Source organism: Thalassophryne amazonica, chromosome 5 (genome assembly GCF_902500255.1).
Source record: "Thalassophryne amazonica chromosome 5, fThaAma1.1, whole genome shotgun sequence".
NCBI classification, from domain to species: Eukaryota; Metazoa; Chordata; class Actinopteri; order Batrachoidiformes; family Batrachoididae; genus Thalassophryne; species Thalassophryne amazonica.
In genome coordinates this window covers 78,992,011-79,013,245 of record NC_047107.1, presented here as the reverse complement: position 1 = coordinate 79,013,245, position 21,235 = coordinate 78,992,011, and the positions used below count along the sequence as shown (strand labels likewise).

The 21,235-nt window shown below is 39.6% G+C and overlaps 1 protein-coding gene across 1 annotated transcript in view; it reads left to right on the top strand.

Moving 5' to 3' along the window:
* Positions 1-21,235, top strand: part of LOC117510773 (dmX-like protein 1) — a 196,497-nt gene that overhangs the window by 25,337 nt on the left and 149,925 nt on the right. The window contains 8 exon segments of the mRNA XM_034170628.1: positions 1,475-1,553; positions 2,083-2,121; positions 2,124-2,159; positions 2,308-2,449; positions 5,368-5,434; positions 5,699-5,883; positions 19,820-20,024; positions 20,742-20,922. Coding sequence (XP_034026519.1) covers positions 1,475-1,553; positions 2,083-2,121; positions 2,124-2,159; positions 2,308-2,449; positions 5,368-5,434; positions 5,699-5,883; positions 19,820-20,024; positions 20,742-20,922 — 934 coding nt within the window.

Sequence of the window (21,235 nt, the reverse complement as noted above, 5' to 3'; positions counted from 1 at the left end):
AATACACAAAGTGAATACTTGCAGAAAAGCTGTTACACCTCCTATCTGTTACACTTAAAAATTTGATGTTTAATTAATCAATAGCATCACATGTTGCATTCTTCTCCTGTTATTACCATGAAATATACTATGAAATAGAAATGCTATTTCTAAGTTTAGATTTTAAGATATTTGAATGTAATGATGGACGATTCAAATCATGGCCAAAAAAAAACGGACTAACAACTTTTCATTCTTTTACACACAAGTGAACACGCAGCTTTCAGTTACTACAAACCAAACAATGGTTTCGGGCGGAAGATTTCTTCAGGTTCCTACAGATGCAAGACTATTTTAACAATCAATGCAACATTGCAAAACTTACACCAGAAAGTGTGATTTCTACAAAATTATTAAAGCATCGTATGACGGCTCCCTGAAAAAGCAGTCTCCAAGTTAAATACTGCTCTCCTAAATACTAAAAATAACAATACTCTTCACATTAAGAAACAATGGGAAATGGAAGTGGGAGTAGCTATATCTAATGAAAACTGGGAGAAAATTTGTAGTTTCCAGTGGTATTCCACTAGTTCACTATCCTGGAGAGAGCACTGCTGGAAAAATATAATAAGATTTTTTTAGAACACCCCTGCAGAGTAAATATAAAAATTTAAATGCAGAATGTTGGAGAAATGCGGCTCTCTAGAAGCAGACCATTTCCCTGTGTTTTGGTCTTGCCCGGTTTTAAATCAATACTGGTCTGGGATCCATAAGGTTCTGAAAGATGTCTTCAAGGTTCAAATTAATAATGATTTTATAAAAGCCTTTATCTTGGTTTGATTGCGACTGTTGATGGAGGAGGGGATGTGAGGCTGCTCCAGGCTCTTCTTGCAGCCAGTAAAAAATCAATTACACAAAAGTTGTTAAATCCAACCCCCCCCACATTAGAAGACTGGTATAAAACTGTTTTAGAAATATTTAATGTGGAAAATTGACATTTCCTTAAGAAACCCAGAAAGAAAAATTTTATAATATTTGGAGGGGGTGGATCAGGTTCGTATCCCCGTATAGAAGTGATTTATATAATGTTTGAATCCTGGTGGTATTGAAACTCTGTATCAATCTCCGGAAACTGTAATAAGATGACTGGTATAGTTTCTTTCTGTATATGTAGAAAAAGTACCTGTAATTCTCAGTTAAAGCCACAATGTTGTTTTGTTTATTTATTCAAAAAATGTAAAAGCAAGAAAAGGACTCATCTTGTATGTCTACACGGATTGTAATGAATGCATCCTTTTCAATAAAAAAAAAGTGAAGGAAGAGGGAAAAAAAAAGATACTTGAATGTAATAATGACTGAGTGTAATGAATCTATGATGCTTACATGTTTATACATTTAATATATATCTCTGCTTCTTGTGACTTGTCAGTGTTCGTTCTGTATGAGAATAATAATGTACCTCTGGGACACTGACTTTTCTTTTTGTTCCTGACAGATTGCAGCTTCCTATGGAAGCACTGTGTGTATTTTTGAGTATCTTCAACATTCAGATCATAAGGACACATTGACTGTGAGTAGTTTGTGCTGCTTTTTAGTCACAGTCTTGTCATGCATGCCTTCAGATTATTTGCAGAATGCAACTCCTCTGGACATGTTTCAAATGAAATTAGGCCATTATTTGTTAGAGCCCATTGAAAGTCACAAGAACAAATATTTGGAACAGTCACATTCATAGTCACTAAAACATTGAATCATGGTTTACAATGCTTATAGTGCTTGTTACTGTTTTGTGGACACATCAGATTGTACTTGCTGTTGTATAGTCACTTTTTTTTTTATGTCAAAAAAAACTTCATAAGGAATGAAAACGGTTTACACATCCGCATACGTCTGTGCAGATCTTTCTGGTTTTGCTTGTCCCCTGATTGCATGTGACTTGCATGAAAGTTGCCTTACTTTTGGTTACTGGTGTAATGAATAAGGAAAAAACTTAGTGTCTTTTCCTTAAAACCTGTTGGGTTTTTTGTTTGTTTGTTTTGTCTTGTTTTTTGTTTTTTGTTTTTTTTTTCTCCGGCATTAAATATTGTCTGTTATCTTCCACAGAGTTGAACTGCCAGTGGCAGAAAACTGGTCAATTTGTTTTACATCTGTGGTAAGAAACTTGGCTTGGCACCCAACAGGTACACAGAAACAGTTATTGATATATTCTCACAAAGTTAAAAATATGAACACTGTCAAATTTCTCAGAAGAGTGAAACAAACACAGGTGGTGTCTGTCCTGAAAGCTTGAAATAAACAAAATGTTTTTGTTTGTTTTTTTATGTGTAGGCAGCACTCTCCTTACAGGCTCCACTAGCCTGCAGTTATGGTCTAATGCTGATCGAGTGAAAGAAAATGATATGCGAGAAACACAAACAGAAATGACGATGACAGACTCCAATTCAACCTGGAGGTGCATCTGGCACACAAAGTAAGAGCTGATGCAACAAAATGTGCACACAATACTGGCTCTGTGACTTTAAGATGGTGATTGTGATGTTTGTATTTTCTTTCAGGACAGGAATTCCTGAGATATTTTCCCAAACAATGCTTAAATGTGACATGTTATATTACCCCATCGTTCTTTACAATTTATGTACTAATAGTGGATGGTTTAGTAAACTACTTCTACCTGAAAGTTTTTTTTAACCATTATTTTTACATTACTGTGAGTTAAGTTTTTAATTTTAGCTCATCTCATTGTCTACAGGTGTTGCTGTAACATATATTATCATATACCTATAAATGATATGCCAATATGATTGGATAAAACACTAAAGAATAAATCGCAATACACCCTTGTGATATTTTTCGCAGACCGGTAATATTTTTCATACCACCCGAGTAAAACCCACAAAATGAATGTCGCCTTGGTAATCAGCCAATCCATACATATGTTGTGACGTCACGGCACGTGCGATCCTAGATATTGTCAGTGTATAATTTATACACCTATTTCTGTTCTATTCAGTGACATTATCAATTGAATGTGTTTGTCGTAGATATTTTCATTGTCTTATTACAACTGTTTAGAAATGTTCTATTTAATAAAATTCTGATGACAATTGACACAGCATTTATTACTATTGCCTTTAGTGTACATGTATATGATAAACTCGTTATCAAGTTGTTCACCAACGAATATGGCTTTTTACACCCTTCAGAAAACCATACAACATTTATCATTTATAGGTATATGACAAAATTGTTATCAAGTTGTTCACCAAGGAATATGGCTTTTTACACCCTTCAGAAAACCTTACATCCTGGGCACTTCGGCCTCAAGGTGTATGATTTTCTTCAGGGTGTATAAAGCCATATTCCTTGGTGAACAACTTGATAACTGATAATACTACAGTTGTATGCAAAAGTTTGGGCACCCCTGATAATTTTCATGATTTTCCTTTATAAATCATTGGTTGTCTGGATTAAAAATTTCAGTTCAATATATCATATAGCAGATGAGCACACTGAGATTTGAGAAGTGAAATGAAATTTGTAGGTATTTACAGAAAGTTATGCAATCAATCTTTAAACAGAATTAGGCGGGTGCATAAGTTAGCACCACAAAAAAAAAAAAAAAATACATCAGTATTTAGTATCCTCCTTGTGCAGAAATAACAGTCTCTAAACACTTCCTATATAGTCTAGATTCTGATTGGAGGTATTTGGACCATTCTTCTTTACAAACATTTCCAGCTCAGTCAGGTTTGTTGGTTTCCGAGCATGGACAGCCCACTTAAAATCACACCACAGATTTTCAGTAATATTCAGGTCTGAGGACTGGGGTGGCCATTCCAGAACATTGTACTTGTTCCTCTGCATGAATGCCTAAGTAGATTTTGAGCAGTGTTTAGGGAAAGTGTGCAATAATTATTTAAACAAAATTAGGTAGGTGCATAAAATTGGGCACCCTTGTCATTTTGATTTGAATACATGTAGCACTAATTATTGGAACACAAAATTGGTTAGGTAAGCTCATTGACCCTTGACCTCCTTATACAGGTTAATCCAATCATGAGAGAGTATTTAAGGTGGCCATTTGCAAATGTTTCCCCTGTTTGCATTTCTTCTAATGAGTGACAACATGGGAGCCTCTAAACAACTCTTAAATGACCTGAACACACACATTGTTCAACATCATGGTTTAGGGGAAGGATACAAAAAGCTATCTCAGAGATTTCAGCTGTCAGTTTCTACTGGTGAGTAACATAGTGAGGAAATGGAAGACCGCAGTGGCAGGCCAAGAAAAAATCTCAGATAACTGAAGCGAAGGATGGTGAGAACAGGCATAGTCAACCCACAGACCTGCTCCAAAGACCTACAACATGATCTTGTTGCAGATAGTGTCTCTGTGCATTGTTCAACTATATGGCGCACTTTGCACAAGGAGATGCTGTAATGCGGAGGAAGCCTTTTCTGTGTACACGCCAGAAACGGAGTCACTTGAGATATGCTAAAGCACATTTGGACAAGCCAGCTTCATTTTGGAATAAGGTGCTGTGGACTGATAAAACTAAAATTGAGCTATTTGGACATAACAAGGGGCGGTATGCATGGCTGAAAAAGAACACAGGATTCCAAGAAAAACACTTGCTACCTACAGTAAAATTTGGAGGTGGTTTCATCATGCTGTGTGGCCAGTGCAGGTACTGGGAATCTTTTTAAAGTTGAGGGTCACATGGATTTCAATCAATATCAGCAGGTTCTTGAGAACAATGTTTATGAATCAGTGACAAAGTTGAAGTTGTGCCGGGGCTGGATCTTTCAACAAGACAACAATCCTAAACACTGCTCAAAGTCTACTAAGGCATTCATGCAGAGGAACAAGTACAACGTTCTGGAATGGCCATCTCAATCCCCAGACCTGAATATTATTGAAAATCCGTGGTGTGACTTTAAGCGGGCTGTCCATGCTCGGAAACCAACAAACCTGAGATGTTTTGTAAAGAAGAAAGGTCCAAATACCTTCAATCAGAATCCAGACTCGCATTGGAAGCTATAGGAAGCATTTAGAGACTGTTATTTCTGCAAAAGGATGATCGACTACATAATATTGATGTTTTTTTTTTTTCTGTTGGGGAACCCCCAAATTTATGCACCTGCCTAATTTTGTTTAAATAATTATTGCACACTTTCTGTAAATCCTATAAACTTCATTTCACTTCTCAAATATCACTGTGCTTGTCTGCAATATGATTAACTGAAATTGCTGATCCAAACAACCAATGATTCATAAAGGAAAATCATGGAAATCATCAGGGGTGCCAAACTTTTGCATACAGCTGCATATACTTTATATGGTATACAGTGTAATTTTGTATTGAAGTCCTTCTTTTTCCTGTGTAGAACAGCGTCTCCTGTCAGTTTAGTGAAGTTCTCTCCTGATGGGGAATTCTTTGCTACTGCTGGGCAGGTATGTTTGGTGACATCACCAGTGAATCTTCTGCAGTAGATGTTCTGAGGAAATCTGTCTAGCCCAGTCCATTTACATTGTTTATTCACATATAGGTGTATGACAAAAAATTTTAATATCATGAAAGCTTTCTATTACCTGTGGTTTTTGTCTTCTTGGTCTGTAAGCTCGTTGAGGCTTAAGCATGTAGCCTAAAGGGTAAAGTCAAGATAATACCTAGATTAGCACAGCAGCAATTATGTTTGTTTTGCTTCTCCTTTCAGGGACGACTGCCTGGTAAAAGTGTGGTACTGCACAAGTAAGTGGAGTCTGGTGTTTCCAGACTCTTCACACCCTCCAGACTCCAGTGGCACCACACAAGGAGAGTTGGCCTTTTCCTTTGTGTATCTGGCCCATCCCCGCTCTGTTACTGGTTTTCACCTGGAGAAAGACCAGCAATACATGCCACGGTACGGACAACCTGCGAAGTGTTGTCTGGAGAGTTAGCAAGTTCAGATTAAGTTCTGTTCTGCAACTTCTTTCTTTCTTTTTAATCACCATACATATTCCAACTGATGTCAACACTGTTCTGTAAAGAATGCATAATTTATCAAATATGAGGTCTGTCCATAAAGTAACGGTCCTTCTTATTTTTTTCAAAAACTATATGGATTTGATTCATATGTTTTTACGTCAGCCAAGCTTGAACCTTCGTGCGCATGCGTGAGTTTTTCCACGCCTGTCGGTTGCGTCATTCGCCTGTGAGCACGCCTTGTGGGAGGAGTGGTCCAGCTCCCTCATCAGATTTTCATTGTCAGGAAATGGCGGAATGATTTGGGCTTTTTTTTCTATCAGAATTTTTTCAGAAACTGTTAGAGACATGCAGCTGAAAAATTTATCTGGCTTTTGGTGAAAATTTTACGGGCTTCACAGAGAATGACTATTACTACAGCTTTAAGGATGGCCCACAATGGCGCTCGGCGCGCCGCACTCCGAGCTGCGACAACGAGGCAGAAACCACCAGATCATTTCTAAACGGATGGCTCTGTGGAGCCGGGACCGTCGTGTGCAATTTCTCTGGTTATCACAAGAGCTGGACATCAGCCATTTTCCGGCAGATTTCACTTTTAACAAGAGATTTTGTCATGGAAAGCCGTGCGGAGGCTTCGCGCGTCACAACCGATTCGCTGATGAAGCCAGACAAAGGAACACCTCTGTTTCGGAGTGCCACAAGTTGGGACATGCCTATCTCGGCTTTCAGTGCTTACCAGTTGAGTGAATATAAGACAAATTGTGGAGAGCTGGACATGTCCCAACTTGTCGTCTGGCACTCCGAAACGGAGGTGTTCCTTTGCCTGGCTTCATCAGCGAATCGGTCGTGATGCGCGAAGCCTCCGTGCAGCTTTCCATGACAAAATCTCTTGTTAAAAGTGCAATCTGCCAGAAAATGGCTGATGTCCAGCTCTTGTGATAACCAGAGAAATTACACACGACGGTCCTGGCTCCACAGAGCCATCCGTTTAGAAACAATCTGGTGGTTTCTGCCTCGTCGTTGCAGCTCGGCGCGTGGCGCGCCGAGCGCCATTGTGGGCCGTCCTTAAAGCTGTAGTAACAGTCCTTATTCTCTGTGAAGCCCGTAAAATTTTCACCGAAAGCCAGATAAATTTTTCGAATGGTTTCCAGCTGCATGTCTATAACAGTTTCTGAAAACATTCTGATGGGGAAAAAAAGCCCAAATCATTCCGCCATTTCCTGACAATGAAAATCCGACGAGGGAGCTGGACCACTCCTCCCACAAGGCGTGCTCACAGGTGAATGAAGCAACCGACAGGCGTGGAAAAACTCACGCATGCGCACGAAGGTTCAAGTTTGGCTGACGTAAAAACATATGAATCAAATCCATATAGTTTTTGAAAAAAAATAAAAAGGACCGTTACTTTATGGACAGACCTCGTATGAGTTGATTTTCAGGCTTCATTAGCCTCAGGTCATGTTGCTTAACTATTGTTATAAGTGAAACCTAAACTTGGTAGACCTGTTTGCTGGATGGAGAGGTTTCTCCATTGTCATTTGCACAGTCACCAGTATTGTATGGCATTTATGCAAGTAAAGAGATTCTTAGAAAATGAGAAAGGAGAAAATACGATAAAAACTGAATTAATTTGCATGGATTCTCTTATTTCGATTTGCAGGGATTAAAGTTCTCTGTTGTTATGACAGATTTTCGTCAATTGGGCTGTCAAAGGCCATATATTACAGGGCTTGATAGTAACTTTTGCCTGCTCAACACTGTCGAGTAAACGTTGCTGTCTGACTAGTGCTTCACACCTGCCAGTTGCTTGACATGCTAAGTTAATGTTCACCTGCATTTAGAATAAAATCTAAGGAGTGTGCTTCATCTAAAGTCCATCCAACATTAATGTGTTTTTAACCTTTTAAGCATCATTTATGACCTATATATAACATCAAATGACATGAAATATGACATTTGCATCATATTTAACTTAAATTTACATAAGTTCTGGGTTTTACATCAGCGTTTTCAATAGGGTTGGGTATCAAATAAAGGTTCCTTTAAAGTATCATTAAGAAATGATTCGATCCACCAACATCAGTAGCCTTTTTGCTTAACGATTCCCTTATTGGATCTTCACTGGCTTCCTGTCCATGTGAGATCAGATTTTCATGTTCTGCTACTACCATATAAAATTCAGGGATGAAAAATGTCCGCTATTTGGCAGATTTCCACTTTGTTCCATCAGGCATCTTGTTGGGCAGCAAGGGGGCCTTAAAGCAAAGCTGTTCATTTTTATTTCGCATTCTCATTTTTTTTTCTCTACTAAACCCGAAAGAGCATAGGTCTGAGTAATACTTACCTTTTTATGTTAAACTGAGCTGTTATGGTCTTCTGAAACAGTTGATAGATGTCTTTTATAGCTTAAACAGGAGCGATACTAACGCGTTAGCATGTCTATAACATTTTCAGTATTACAGTTAGTATTAAGCTGTCACCTGTCAGTATGTTTGTGTGTATTTGTGTTCAGTATAATAATTGACTCAGTGTTTGTTGACGTAAGAGTCAAATGCATTACAAATTCTAATATTTTCATTTATTTTTATTCATATAGTCAGGGCAGAGCTGGAAGCTGATGGAGGATTTTCATCAATTTCCCTGGTGGAAGTCACTGAGGTAGTCATACAACTCCGCAATAGCAAGGCCCTGGGGGTTAATGAGATCCGTCCAGAAATGCTGAAGGCTCTGGGTGTGGAGGGATTGTCTTGGATGAGACGTCTCTTTAACGTTGCGTTGAGGTCTGAGACAGTACCTAAGGACTGGCAAACTGGGGTGGTGGTCGTCCCTATATTTAAAAAGAGGGACCAGAGAGTGTGTGCGCAGGGGCATCACTCTACTCAGCCTCCCTGGTAAAGTCTACTCCAGGGTGCTGGAAAAGGAGGGTTTGGCCGATAGTCAGCCTCTGATTGAAGAGGAACAATGCGGGTTCTGTCTTGGTCGTGGAACAGCCGACCAGCTCTTCACTCTCACAAGGATCCTGAAGGGTGCCTGGAGCATGTCCATCCGGTCTACAGTGTTTTGTGGACTTGGAGAATGCGTATGATCGGGTACTCCGGGAAATACTGTGGGAGGTGCTGCGGGAGTATGGAGTGAGGGGGTCCCTTCTCAGGGCCATCCAATCTCTATACTCGCAAAGCGAGAGCTGTGTTTGGGTGCTCGGCAGTAAGTTGGACTCGTTTCCGGTGGAGATTGGCCTCCGCCAGGGCTGCACCTTGTCGCCAGTCCTGTTTGTGATATTCGTGGACAGGATATCAAGGTGTAATCGGGGGGAGGACAGTTTCCGGTTTGGTGGGCTTAGGGCCTCATTACTGCTTTTTGCAGATGATGTGGTCCTGTTGGCTTCATCGGCCTGTGACCTCCAACACTCACTGGATCGGTTCGCATCCAAGTGTGAAGCAGCTGGGATGAGGATCAGCACCTCTAAATCTGAGGCCGTGGTTCTCAGCAGGAAACCGATGGATTGCCTACTCCGGGTAGGGAATACGGCCTTGCCCCAAGTGAAGGAGTTCAAATACCTCGGGGTCTTGTTCACGAGTGAGGGGATGATGGAGTGTGAGATTGGCCGGAGAATTGGTGCAGCAGGGGTGGTGTTTGCATTCGCTCTACCGTACTGTTGTGATGAAAAGGGAGCTGAGCCAAAAGCGAAGCTCTCAATCTACTGGTCAGTCTTCGTTCCTTCTCTCACCTATGGTCATGAGGGTTGGTTCATGACCGAAAGAACTAGACCACAGGTACAAGCGGCCGAAATGGGCTTTCTCAGGAGGGTTGTTTGGTGTCTCCCTTAGAGATAGGGTGAGAAGTTTGGTCATCCGTGGGGAGCTCGGAGTAGAGTCGCCGCTCCTTCACGTTGAAAGGAGCCAGCTGGGGTGGTTCGGGCATCTGGTAAGGATGCCTCCTGGGTGCCTCCCTAGGGAGGTGTTCCAGGCACATCCATCTGGGAGGAGACCCCAGGGAAGTTCCAGGACTAGGTGGAGAGATTATATCTCCACACTGGCCTGGGAACACCTCAGGATCCTCCAATCAGAGGTGGTCATTGTGGCACGGGAAAGGGAAGTCTGGGGTCTCCTGATGGAGCTATTGCCCCTGTGACCTGAACCCGGAAAAGCAGTTAAAGATGAGTGAGTGAGTGAGTCTCAGAGTGATCCTCACAGTGAACATCTCAAACTTACCTGGTGACTACTGGATGTTTACTGTTGAATGAGTTATTTGAAGGTTTATTTTGAACATAACAAAAGAAAAAACTGCAGAATGATTTGTGATCCAGAACACATCCAGAACATTCTTCTTTTTTTTTAACCTGAAATTAGGGAGGAGTGTTATTTCAAGAAATTTGGAAATCTATAAATGTTTGCATGGAATATGGAAATATGCACGGAAAAAACCATAGCAGGATAAATTTTGGGTCATTTGGTTCCAAAAACCCATATGGACGGAGCCAGTGAAGATATCGGGTTCAAAAATCGCCAAATATATGGACAAAAATGTCATATCTTGAGAACCGCTGCACCTCGAAACTTGAAATTTGGCTCAAAATGTTGCTTGACCCCAAGTTTATATTCAACTTCTGTAGTAACAATAAGCCTATCTGGTGTTTTTTTTTTTAAGAGTACAGTGGTCTCTTGTTTATCGCGGGAGTTACGTTCTAAAAATAACCCGCGATAGGTGAAATCCGCGAAGTAGCTAGCGTTATTTTTTACAATTATTATAGACGTTTTAAGGCTGTAAACCCCCTCACTACACACTTTATACACTTGTTCAAACAGGCATTAACATTTTCTCACTTTTTTCTCGTGTGTAAACACTCTCAAAGTTCAAACAGTAGAAAAATAAGACCAGCCTGTTTTCAGGCCCAAACATTTGTTTGAGAAATAAAAATAGAACGTTTTCCTATAAATGTGATGGCTTTTAGAACTAACGAATTTAATTTTAACTATCAACCTACGAAGTTGGACACATAAGAAATTATTAATAGTGACTGACCAGTATTTCACAGTTCCTCTGACCACGCCTCTTCGTCCTGGCGCCACTCCACTGTCCTGTCTTTTTCCACTGAGTCACACCTCAGTGCAGGTGTCTTTTTCTGAGTGAAGAACACAGTTATGGGTAGTTGTTGGCACTCTTTTTTTTTTTCTTCTGGGCGAGAAGATTCTTATAAACAGACACACAGAACACAATGCGCGTGCTGTCCCTTCGCGATGCCGTGACCGGCCTGCTTGATGAGGATGCAGAACACAATGCGCTGTTAAAAAAAAAAAGAAAAAAAAAAGCATACAAAATTGGACTAAAAAAATCTGCGAAACTGCGAGGCCGCGAAAAGTGAACCGCGTTATAGTGAGGAACCACTGTAATTGACAAAAACCTAATTTCAATACATATGTTACGATTAATTGTAACAAACAAAAAAGGAACATCAGTTGAGTATAATCATCACATGTAAAGAATGACATGGCCACAATGAACTAATTATCAGCAACAGAGTGGTTATCTACGTCAACAGCACATATACGACACATGTGTTAGGTGAATTTTCAAACGCTCCGTCCATATGGGTTTTTGGAACCAAATGACCTAAAAATTACACTGTTATGGTTTATTCCATGTATATTTCCATATTCCATACAAAATTTATAGATTTCAAAATTTTTTGAAATAACACCCCTCTCTACTGAAATGCTTCTTGATAATTTGATTGTATATTTTCGATGTGTGGTTTCCAACTGATTTCCTCATCTATTATTGCCTGAAGGAATTTATTTTCATTAACCCATTGAATTTACACCCCATCTATCTGTATTTGTATTTGCTCATTCGTTCTGCAGTTCCCAAATAACATTAGTTTTGTTTTAAGTTTAATGACAATTTTCTTCGGTCAAACGATATTTTCAGTTTAATTTATTCAGTGATTTCCTCCAGAACTATCTGCCAAGCTAGAAAACTGCTGCATCCTAGTAAGGCAGAGTATGACTGGAGGAGTGATTTTGAATTAGGAAAGTTGGGTTTTTTTTCTCAACAAAATGGATGCTGCACTCACTGCAATTTATTGTCTGGAATAGCCCCAGATTCCATTTCAGAGGTTGTAGAATTCAAAATTTCTGGGGGGGGGGGGGGGGGGGGGGTCATTTTGGGTTTCAGCTTTTTTTTGTGTTTCACCACTTTCATCCCTGAAAATTGTTCACAGACTTGCACCTCCCTACCTAGCTGACCTACAACCCCAATTCCAATGAAGTTGGGACGTTGCGAAAAATGTAAATAAAAACAGAATACAGTGATTTGCAAATCCTCTTCAGCCTATATTCAATTGAATACACCACAAAGACAAGATATTTAATGTTCATACTAATAAACTTTTTTGTGCAAATATTTGCTCATTTTGAAATGGATGCCTGCAGCACGTTTCAAAAAAGCTGGGACAGTGGTATGTTTACCACTGTGTTACATCATCTTTCCTTCTAACAACACTCAATAAGCATTTGGGAACTGAGAACACTAATTGTTGAAGTTTTGTAGATGGAATTCTTTCCCATTATTGCTTAGCAAAAACTGTGAAAACATTCCTTGCAAAAAGACACATAGGGTCAATGTCATGGCCTGCAAATAGTCCGGATCTTAATCCAGTTGAAAATCTTTGGTGGAAGTTGAAGAAAATGGTCCATGACAAGGCTCCAACCTGCAAAGCTGATCTGGAAACAGCAATCAGAGAAAGTTGGAGCCAGATTGATGAAGAGTACTGTTTGTCACTCATTAAGTCCATACCTCAGAGACTGCAAGCTGTTATAAAAGCCAGAGGTGGTGCAACAAAATACGAGTGATGTGTTGGAGCGTTCTTTTGTTTTTCATGATTCTATAATTTTTTTCCTCAATTGAGTGATTCCATATTTTTTTCCCTCTGCTTGGTCTAAAAAAGTAACCGTTACTGACCACCACAAATTTTTTTTCCTGATTTCTTATAGTTTTTCTTAAAGCCAGAAAGTTGCCATTTGAAATGACTTTAGTTTTGTGTCATGTCTGTGATCTGCTTTTTTTCTACAAAATTAAACAACTGAATGAACATCCTCAGAGGCCGGTGATTCCATAATTATTGCCAGGGGTTGTACGACTTCAGTTGTTCAACAGTCTGTTTCCGTTGTCGTATTTTGTGCTTCATAATGTGCTACACATTTTCAGTGGGCAACAGGTCTGGACTGCAGGCAGGCCAGTCTAGTACCCGCACTTTTACTATGAAGCCACGCTGTTGTAACACGTGTAGAATGTGACTTGGCATTGTCTTGCTGAAAAAAACGTTGCTTGGATGGCAGCATGTTGCTCCAAAACTTGGATGTACCTTTCAGCATTGATGGTGCCATCACAAATGTGTAAGTTGCCCATGCCATGGGCATTAACACAGCCCCATACAATCACAGATGCTGGCTTTTGAACTTTGCACTGGTAACAACCGGGATGGTGTTTTTCCTCTTTTGTCTACGTCCATTATTTTCCAATAATTTGAAATGTGGACTCATCAGACCACAGCACAATTTTCTACTTTGCGTCTGTCGATTTCAAATGAGCTCAGGCCCAGGGAAAGCAGCGGCATGTCTGGATGTTGATGTATGGCTTTAGCTTTGCATGGTAGAGTTTTTACTTGCACTTGTAGATGTAGTGATGAACTGTGTTAACTGACAATGGTTTTCTGAAGTGTTCCTAAGCCCGTGGCGGTAAGAACCTTTACACAATGATGTCGGTTTTTAATGCAGTGCCGCCTGAGTAATCGAGGGTCACAGGCATTCAGTGTTGGCTTTACGCCTTGCCGCTTAGGTGTAGAAAGTTCTCCAGGTTCTCTGAATCGTCTGATGATATTATAGACTGTAGATGATGGAATACGTAAATTCCTTGCAGTTGAACATTGAGAAACATTGTTCTTAAACTGTTGGGCTATTCTTTTTTCATGCAGTTGTTCACAAAGTGGTCATCCTCACCCCATCTTTGCTTATGAATGGCTGAGCCTTTTGGGGATGACCCTTTTATACCCAATCATGACACCCACATGTTTCCAATTAGGTGTTCTTTGAACATTCATCAACTTTCCCAGTCTTTTGTTGTCCTTTCCCAAGTTTTTTGGAATGTGTTGCAGACATCCATTTCAAAATGAGCAAATATTTGCACAAAAATAACAAAGTTTATCAGTTTGAACATTAAATATCTTGTCTTTGTGGTGTATTCAATTGAATATAGGTTGAAGATGATTTGCAAATCATTGTATTCTGTTTTTATTTACATTTTATACAACGTCCCAACTTCATTGGAATTGGGGTTGTAATCAAACACTATGTACCGGCCGTGCTCTGTGTTCTCACAGTGTAGGACTACTTTGACCCTAGGGTGAATAAAAAGTCTGTGGGTCACAGAGCTTTCACTTATCCTGCCCCTGTTCTGTGGAATGATCAATAAAACAGTCAAATTCTGTAGAGACTTTCAAGTCTAGACTTAAGACGCACTTATTTTCCGTTTCGTATGGTTAGCATACTGGCATAGTATGTTACTATGCTTTTTACTCTTTTAAATTAATTTTATATGGAAATGGAGCGTGCCGCGGCCTCAGCTTTATCTAAATTCTGGGTCTTTTCGTGAAGCTTAGGGCTAGTTGGCCAGTGATCACCTTAGTATTTCTTCAGTTTTTCTTGTTGCTTAATGCTGAAAAATTATACTGTATTTGTTGTCTTTCAGATGCCTGATTCTGTTTTTCGCTCTGTTTGAGGTGCGGCTCCATCCAGAGATGGGTGTGGTGTCTGTTTCTAGAACTTTCCTGTTCTGTGCACTGGCAACATTTCCTGTATATTTGTTTTGTGAATTGTTTTGCAAATTGTGTCGGTAGCATGGCCCAAGCAGAGGGTCACCCCTTTGAGTCTGGTCTGTTTGATGTTTCTTCCTCAAATCATTAGAGGAAGTTTTCCCTTACCACTGTCATCTGTGTTTTTGTTCTGGGGGTTGGTAAGGTTATACCTTACTTGTGTGAAGCGCCTTGAGCCAGCTTTGTTGTGATTTGGTGCTACATAAATGAAATAAATTGAAATTGAAAATTGCTCCTTCAGTTCGGGACACCAGAGTGACCGTTTTTAAAGGGTGTTTATGGCGAAAATGATCATTTGTCTACATTAATTGCAGACTGCAGCAAATCTGCTTAAAGCAACGAAGCAGCACTTCGGCCCGCTGTTCGCTGGTTCTCTGCTTGCTGGTTTTCAGAGACAGCAAGTCCTCAATTTCTTCATTAACCCCTCTCAAAGCCATTTAAAGATGTTAGTTGTGAGTCGCCTTTGTGTGGATTAAAGTCACGAACTGGGACTTTTGTCTTGTTGCGGGCAAGAAACGAGAATTGTCCTCCCTTCAACACCGGAGTTTTACGTGATGGTTCTCTGGCATGAGCACAAGCCAGTGAGTAAACTGAAGTTGTCCATCAGGTAAAGGAAATAATAATAACATCCTCTGTTTTGTGGGAGTAAGTGCACAGTTCCAAAGAGCCGCGCAGATTTTGGTCTGAATTAATAACTTCAGAGCGAATCGCCATTTTAAATCAAATGACACCACTTTCCAAATGTTATTATACAAACAATAAACTACAACTGACCAAAACCAGGGTTTGTTTTCCCCCCCAAACTGAGACGTCCTGCGTTTTTTTATGAAGTGCTTCCTGACGTGCAGCGCGGCCGGCTTCAAGAGCTCAGCTCAGCCTGTGGAGTTACATTTGTCATTAATATCTGAAAGGAAATTCTTTAACAAAAACTACAGATTTTTATTTCTGTTTATGTCCAGAGATCAAGGATCCAGTGACCAATTTCATATTTATTTACTTTAAGACTCAGTAAAATGTTGTCAGAAAACCTGTCAAGCCTACTTTTAGTACACAGAAAATTCACAAGAGGTTTTGATAAGGGAACTGATAAAGAATGGGATCGATAAGTGGAATCGATCATGACATCGATATTGATAAAAATCCTATCAATACCCATCCCTAGTTTCCTAGTTTTCAAACAGTTTGAGTATTTGGACTTGGATATGTTTTGAAACGGTGCCATGGTAGGATGAAATGTTAGGACACCGGCATTTTGAACAAAAGTGAGATTTCAGTCTTGTCCACACAGTAAAGTCATGATAACATTGTGCTGACTGATGACGTAATCAAAAGCAAGTTTAAATGGTCATTGCTGGAGGCCAAGGACCAGCTCAGGGATTGTTTCTTGGACTACGTGAGGAAGCTGATGCTTCTCGTGTTGCAACCACTTGAAGTATGCGTCACGTGGAAACTGCACTGTGACCAGTTCAAAATGGAGAAACACAAAATTGCCCAAAAGTCCGTGCAATCAACAAAATGACTTCCAGCAATGTTTCTCAACACAAAGAAGGCAATTAGGTCAGTTCTTTCTAAAAAAAAAAAAAAAAAAAAAAAAAAAAAAAAAAAAAAAAAATTGATAGATTCTTGGAAAAAAAAATCACTAAATTCATGAAGTGATGGCTTTCCCCTTGATTCTGGGCTTTTGCTGAAAGACACCTCATGCATTTTCCATGTCTTGACTGTGCTTAAAAAGCCGGTCACCCATTCGCTTAATGTGAGCGGATTTTACTGTGAGCAACCTGGAAATGACTGAACAATGTAAAATGACAATGAAACAGTTAAGTTCTGAGTTTTGATTTGGGCCCCCAAGTGGTTCAGATGTCATATTGGCTTAGTAACAGCTTAGTTCAATATAAGCTTTCATTCTCACTGATACATGATAAAGCAGCACTGCTATGCACATCTACGACTTCATTGTTTTGAATCTATACAGCTATGAATGACAAACTTATTCTAATATTGAATGTCAGTTCAAATAAGTTTACCATACATTGCTGTGCAGTTTAAAATTTTGCATAATTGTGTCCTAGCTGTGGCTTGACTTCTGTCATGAATAGAAAGTTGTTGGAATGGAAATAAGTACAATTGTTTTCCTGCTATAACCACTCTCACTCTGTGTAAATATGTAAAACACAAAAAACATTTGCGAGCAAATATCGGTTTTTCTTTTTTGTTCTATTCATCCTTAAAATTGTGTGCAAAACGCACCACTTAGTATCTCATTTAAAAAAAAAAAGTCTACCCAGGGGAAGACCCCCACTTTTGGAAGGGTAACCCCCATCCCTCCTCCTCCCCAGCATGGGCGCTTGTAGTTCAACAGTTTCTGAAATAAGAGAAAACTGGTTATTTTTATTTTTTCTGTTTGCTAGTGATTTTATTTATTTTTTATTAGCCTATTATAAACATGAAGAGAAAATCAAACCATTTTTTTGAATTTCTGCTCTTATACCAGGAAAAAGAAACAGTTCATATTTAATCTTTTATATTTTATAAGATTTCTGTTGATCCTGGTTTTCTGCATCCACCTTGTTTTACCTTAAATCCTAGGATGCAGTTGCAAAAGGGTTTCTGTAAAATGGAAGATGATTTGCCTGTTACAAAAAAAAAGTTTTTTTTAAGGGGAAAAAAAAAAGAAAAAGAAAAATTTTTCTTTAATCCCTGCATTTAGCTTTGTTTAAAATCTAGGTATTTTACATGTATAATATTTTTAGGACCTGTCGCTGTGGTGCAGAGGCTTTACAAATGAGCTTTTTTTTTTTTAATGCCTATTTTTTTTAATGCCTATTTTGACTATTATTATAGACACCCGGTGAGAGCAGCAAAGAAGAGAATTTCATTGCACAGGGAAATACGTTTCTTACTGTACATATGACAATAAACCTTTTGAACCTTTGAACCTTGAACCTTTGTGTGGGCAACTGGGCCTCTTTCAGACCAAAGATATTTAGCATATAATTTCATGTGCTGTCCCTTTTGGGGGGCAGCACGGGGGCTTAGTGGTTAGCACTGTTGTCTCACAGCAAGAAGGTCATGGGTTCGATTCCCACCTGTGGTCTTTCTGTGTGGAGTTTGTGTTCTCCCCGTGCTTGCGTGGGTTCTCTCCGGATGCTCCGGCTTCCTCCCACATTCAAAAGACAAGCACGTTAGGTGGATTGGAAACTTTAAATTGCCTGTAGATGTGCGTGCGGGTATGAATGTGTTTGGTTGTCTATGTGTGGCCCTGCGACAAGCTGTCGTCCTGTCTTGCGCTCTATGACTGCTGGGATACGAACCAGCCTCCTGCGACCCTTAATTGGACTAAGCGGTTGAAGGTTTGTGTGTACCCTCTCCTGTGACTTCAGAGGCTGCTGACCTTGATTTTTTTTTTTTCTCTCTCTCCCCGTCTCCAAGACGACCAGTGACGTCACCCAGGTCACATCCCACTTTGTTGGTATATATTCTCGACCTCTCTGTGCTGCGCACATGTAGTTATCCAGGTGCTAAAGCACCACCCTCTGGCGGTCAGGAGAAATGAAATAGAACCTGTGGATTCATTGTAAAGTTTACATAAGTGTGATTTCGTGTCATGGTGACTTGTTTTTAAATTCATAATTGTATTAATTCTGGATCAGGTTTGGTAAAATCACAGTGCGAGTTGAAGAAATAGAGCTGCTCCGTGCTCACACAGTCTGTTTTAAATAAATAAATACAATGCCACAGCCTGTTACACATACATGCTCCACTACTGACAACAAGCTCAGCAGACTTCTCTGTTGAAGCTACATGGTTTTATACCACTAAAACGTTCTTGACAAGCCTTATTTGAACTAAATTTCAGTGGTTTTAGATGCACTGAATGCAAGGGGAATGTGGCAGGGGTGGGATTTGAACCCAGAACCTTCTGAACTGAAACCAAGCGCATTAACCACTTGGCCACCACCCCTGCTTGCACTGAATGCAAGAATAATGAACAAAAATTATATTTATGTTGTAATATTTGTAAGATCAAAGTTATTTTTGCATGTTTCTGTCAAAGTCTAAATTAAATAACATTGAAATGTTAAAAACGCATTAATATTTAATGGACATAGCCTTTAGTCTCTTCAAAAATGACACAGTACTTTTTTAATCCAGTGAAGCAGGCAGTTTTTATGTCATCCTGGCAGTTTTGTTTTTTATTGTTGTTGTTTTTCAACACTTTGATTGGGATTGAATTACTTTTTCTTTTAAACAGTATATAAACCTGCTCTCTTAAATGAAAAACTTTGTGAATAAATTTCACTTTTCTTTCACTGGTGCTGTGCCCCTAGAGCTCCTCCTCCACTCTGTGTCTCTCTCCCTCCCGGGTCCCTCCCCCTCCTTCTCTCTCTCTGGCTTCTGCTGTTTTTCAAACTCTGCGCTATTTGGAAACACGAAGCCTTTCAGCTGTAAAATAAACCAAATTTCTTAATGGATGTACAGATACAGAAGGACCTGGATTGTCTGTTTTTCATGGTGGCTTTTTTTTTTTTTCTTCAGTTCAGAGCAGAGACGCTGTTTCCAGGCGCTCTTCACAGCTCTGTGGCCACAGAATGCACTGACTCTGATCTCTGCTGTTTGCAGTTTGTTATGAAGAAAATGACATATTTCTCATTACTTTAATTATTGATTTAAAATGGCAAAACTATGACTCTATAGGCTTGAAATACAATAGAATTGGTACATTTTCAGCAACATTTCAGTTCATTTTTCAGAAATTCTGTGCTGGGCCGCACAGCCAATTCGACCCCAAGAACGGTGCAGAAATTTGTAGTACCAGGCGTGGCCGCCCGGCACCATCCACCATGGCTAGAACCCTGTTCTATAGCTGGTTGGTGACCAGCTATAAAACACTCATCAGTAATAATAGAGAATACTGTCATTGTCAGTAGGTTCAGCACCTTCTATTGACTTTTAACTATCTCTTTTCCGGACTTTTCTCCTTATATTTCTTTGTGTCTCTCAACAGACGTTCAGTGTGTAATGTTCTGCTTACAAGCTGCAAGGACAGCGTTTGTCGGCTCTGGGCAGAGACGCTGCTGCCGGGTGATTGTCTCTTGTCTGGTCACCATAATAAGCATACCACTGACCAACGCAGTGACCTCCACACACGTATTGGCCCATCATGGCAAAACATCTGCAATGGGAAGACACCGGGTAGAACAGCACAAGAAGTAAGTGATTTAACACAATGTTTCTTCAATGGCTAACTGTAGTAATCACAGAACACTGTACAAAGTCCTCTCAGGTTACTATAAAACACAGTTAACTTGAATATAGCATATTGTGGGTCTGCAGAAATTACAGATGCGTACAGCGGTGAAAATTGGTCGTTGTGACATTATGGTTACTTAAACTTCATAGTAAGATGTCTTCTTTCTAGCTTTGTGTATTGATTAATACAATACATCTTTCTTACATACTCATCCTGTACCAGAGATACTCCATTATTCTCACAAATTTACATCTGTTTTTCAATAAAGCCAGTGTTGCTAATGAAGTGCTGTTCTTAAAAATAATACATATTGTCTTCATTTGGTTGCTTGTTGAGTAACTCCATATTATTCATACACTTTGACTTCTTATATATAGATTTATCTCTTCATTCTTGTGTGTGTCTGCAAGGAAAAAATTTGACATTGTATAACATTTTGGTTTTTAGTTTATTCGTGTACAATGATTTTACAGATTTATCATGTATGTTTGCTCTTATATTTTTAAGATTCAGAACAAATCCTTTGAGGTTGCTGCATTCTTAAAATATTATTATTGTTGCTAGAGGTCATCTTGTTTTTGATGTCAAGATGTTGTACCACATAAGGCAAGGAGTTAAAATATACTCTTTGGTGTTCATTATGATCTAACTTGGGTCATTGATGTTTTCTTCATAGTTAAATTTTCGTGAGTTATGGAGTACCTACTTTTATCGGGAAATGCCTCAGCCCTCTCTCACTGGCACCATGCTCCAGCATCAGAACCAGCACTGCAAACACAAGAAGAGCAGTGCTAGCTTGCCCCAGGCCATTGCTCTCTGTCACTTCCACATTGCTGCCAGCATCAATCCTGCCACAGGTTAGCCACACACATTTCTGTCTTCATTGCTGAAAAGTTTTTCTTTTTAAATCATGTTGCTGAAAGCAGAGCAGGTCCAGAAACAGTATGTGTGGGCCTGTGTTAGTCTATGTGGTCAGTGTCATGCTATACCTTGACAACAACATAATGTATCAAGGTAAAACTTGATGCATGTGATCAGATGTGATGTTGAGCACGTTTCAGTTTTAATTCTGGCCACCATGGGGCAGAGTCTCAGAAACTTTGTGTATGTGATGTCTTGAAAAAGACTTTGCATATCAAGATGATTCATTGGTGGACAAGATCACCTCAG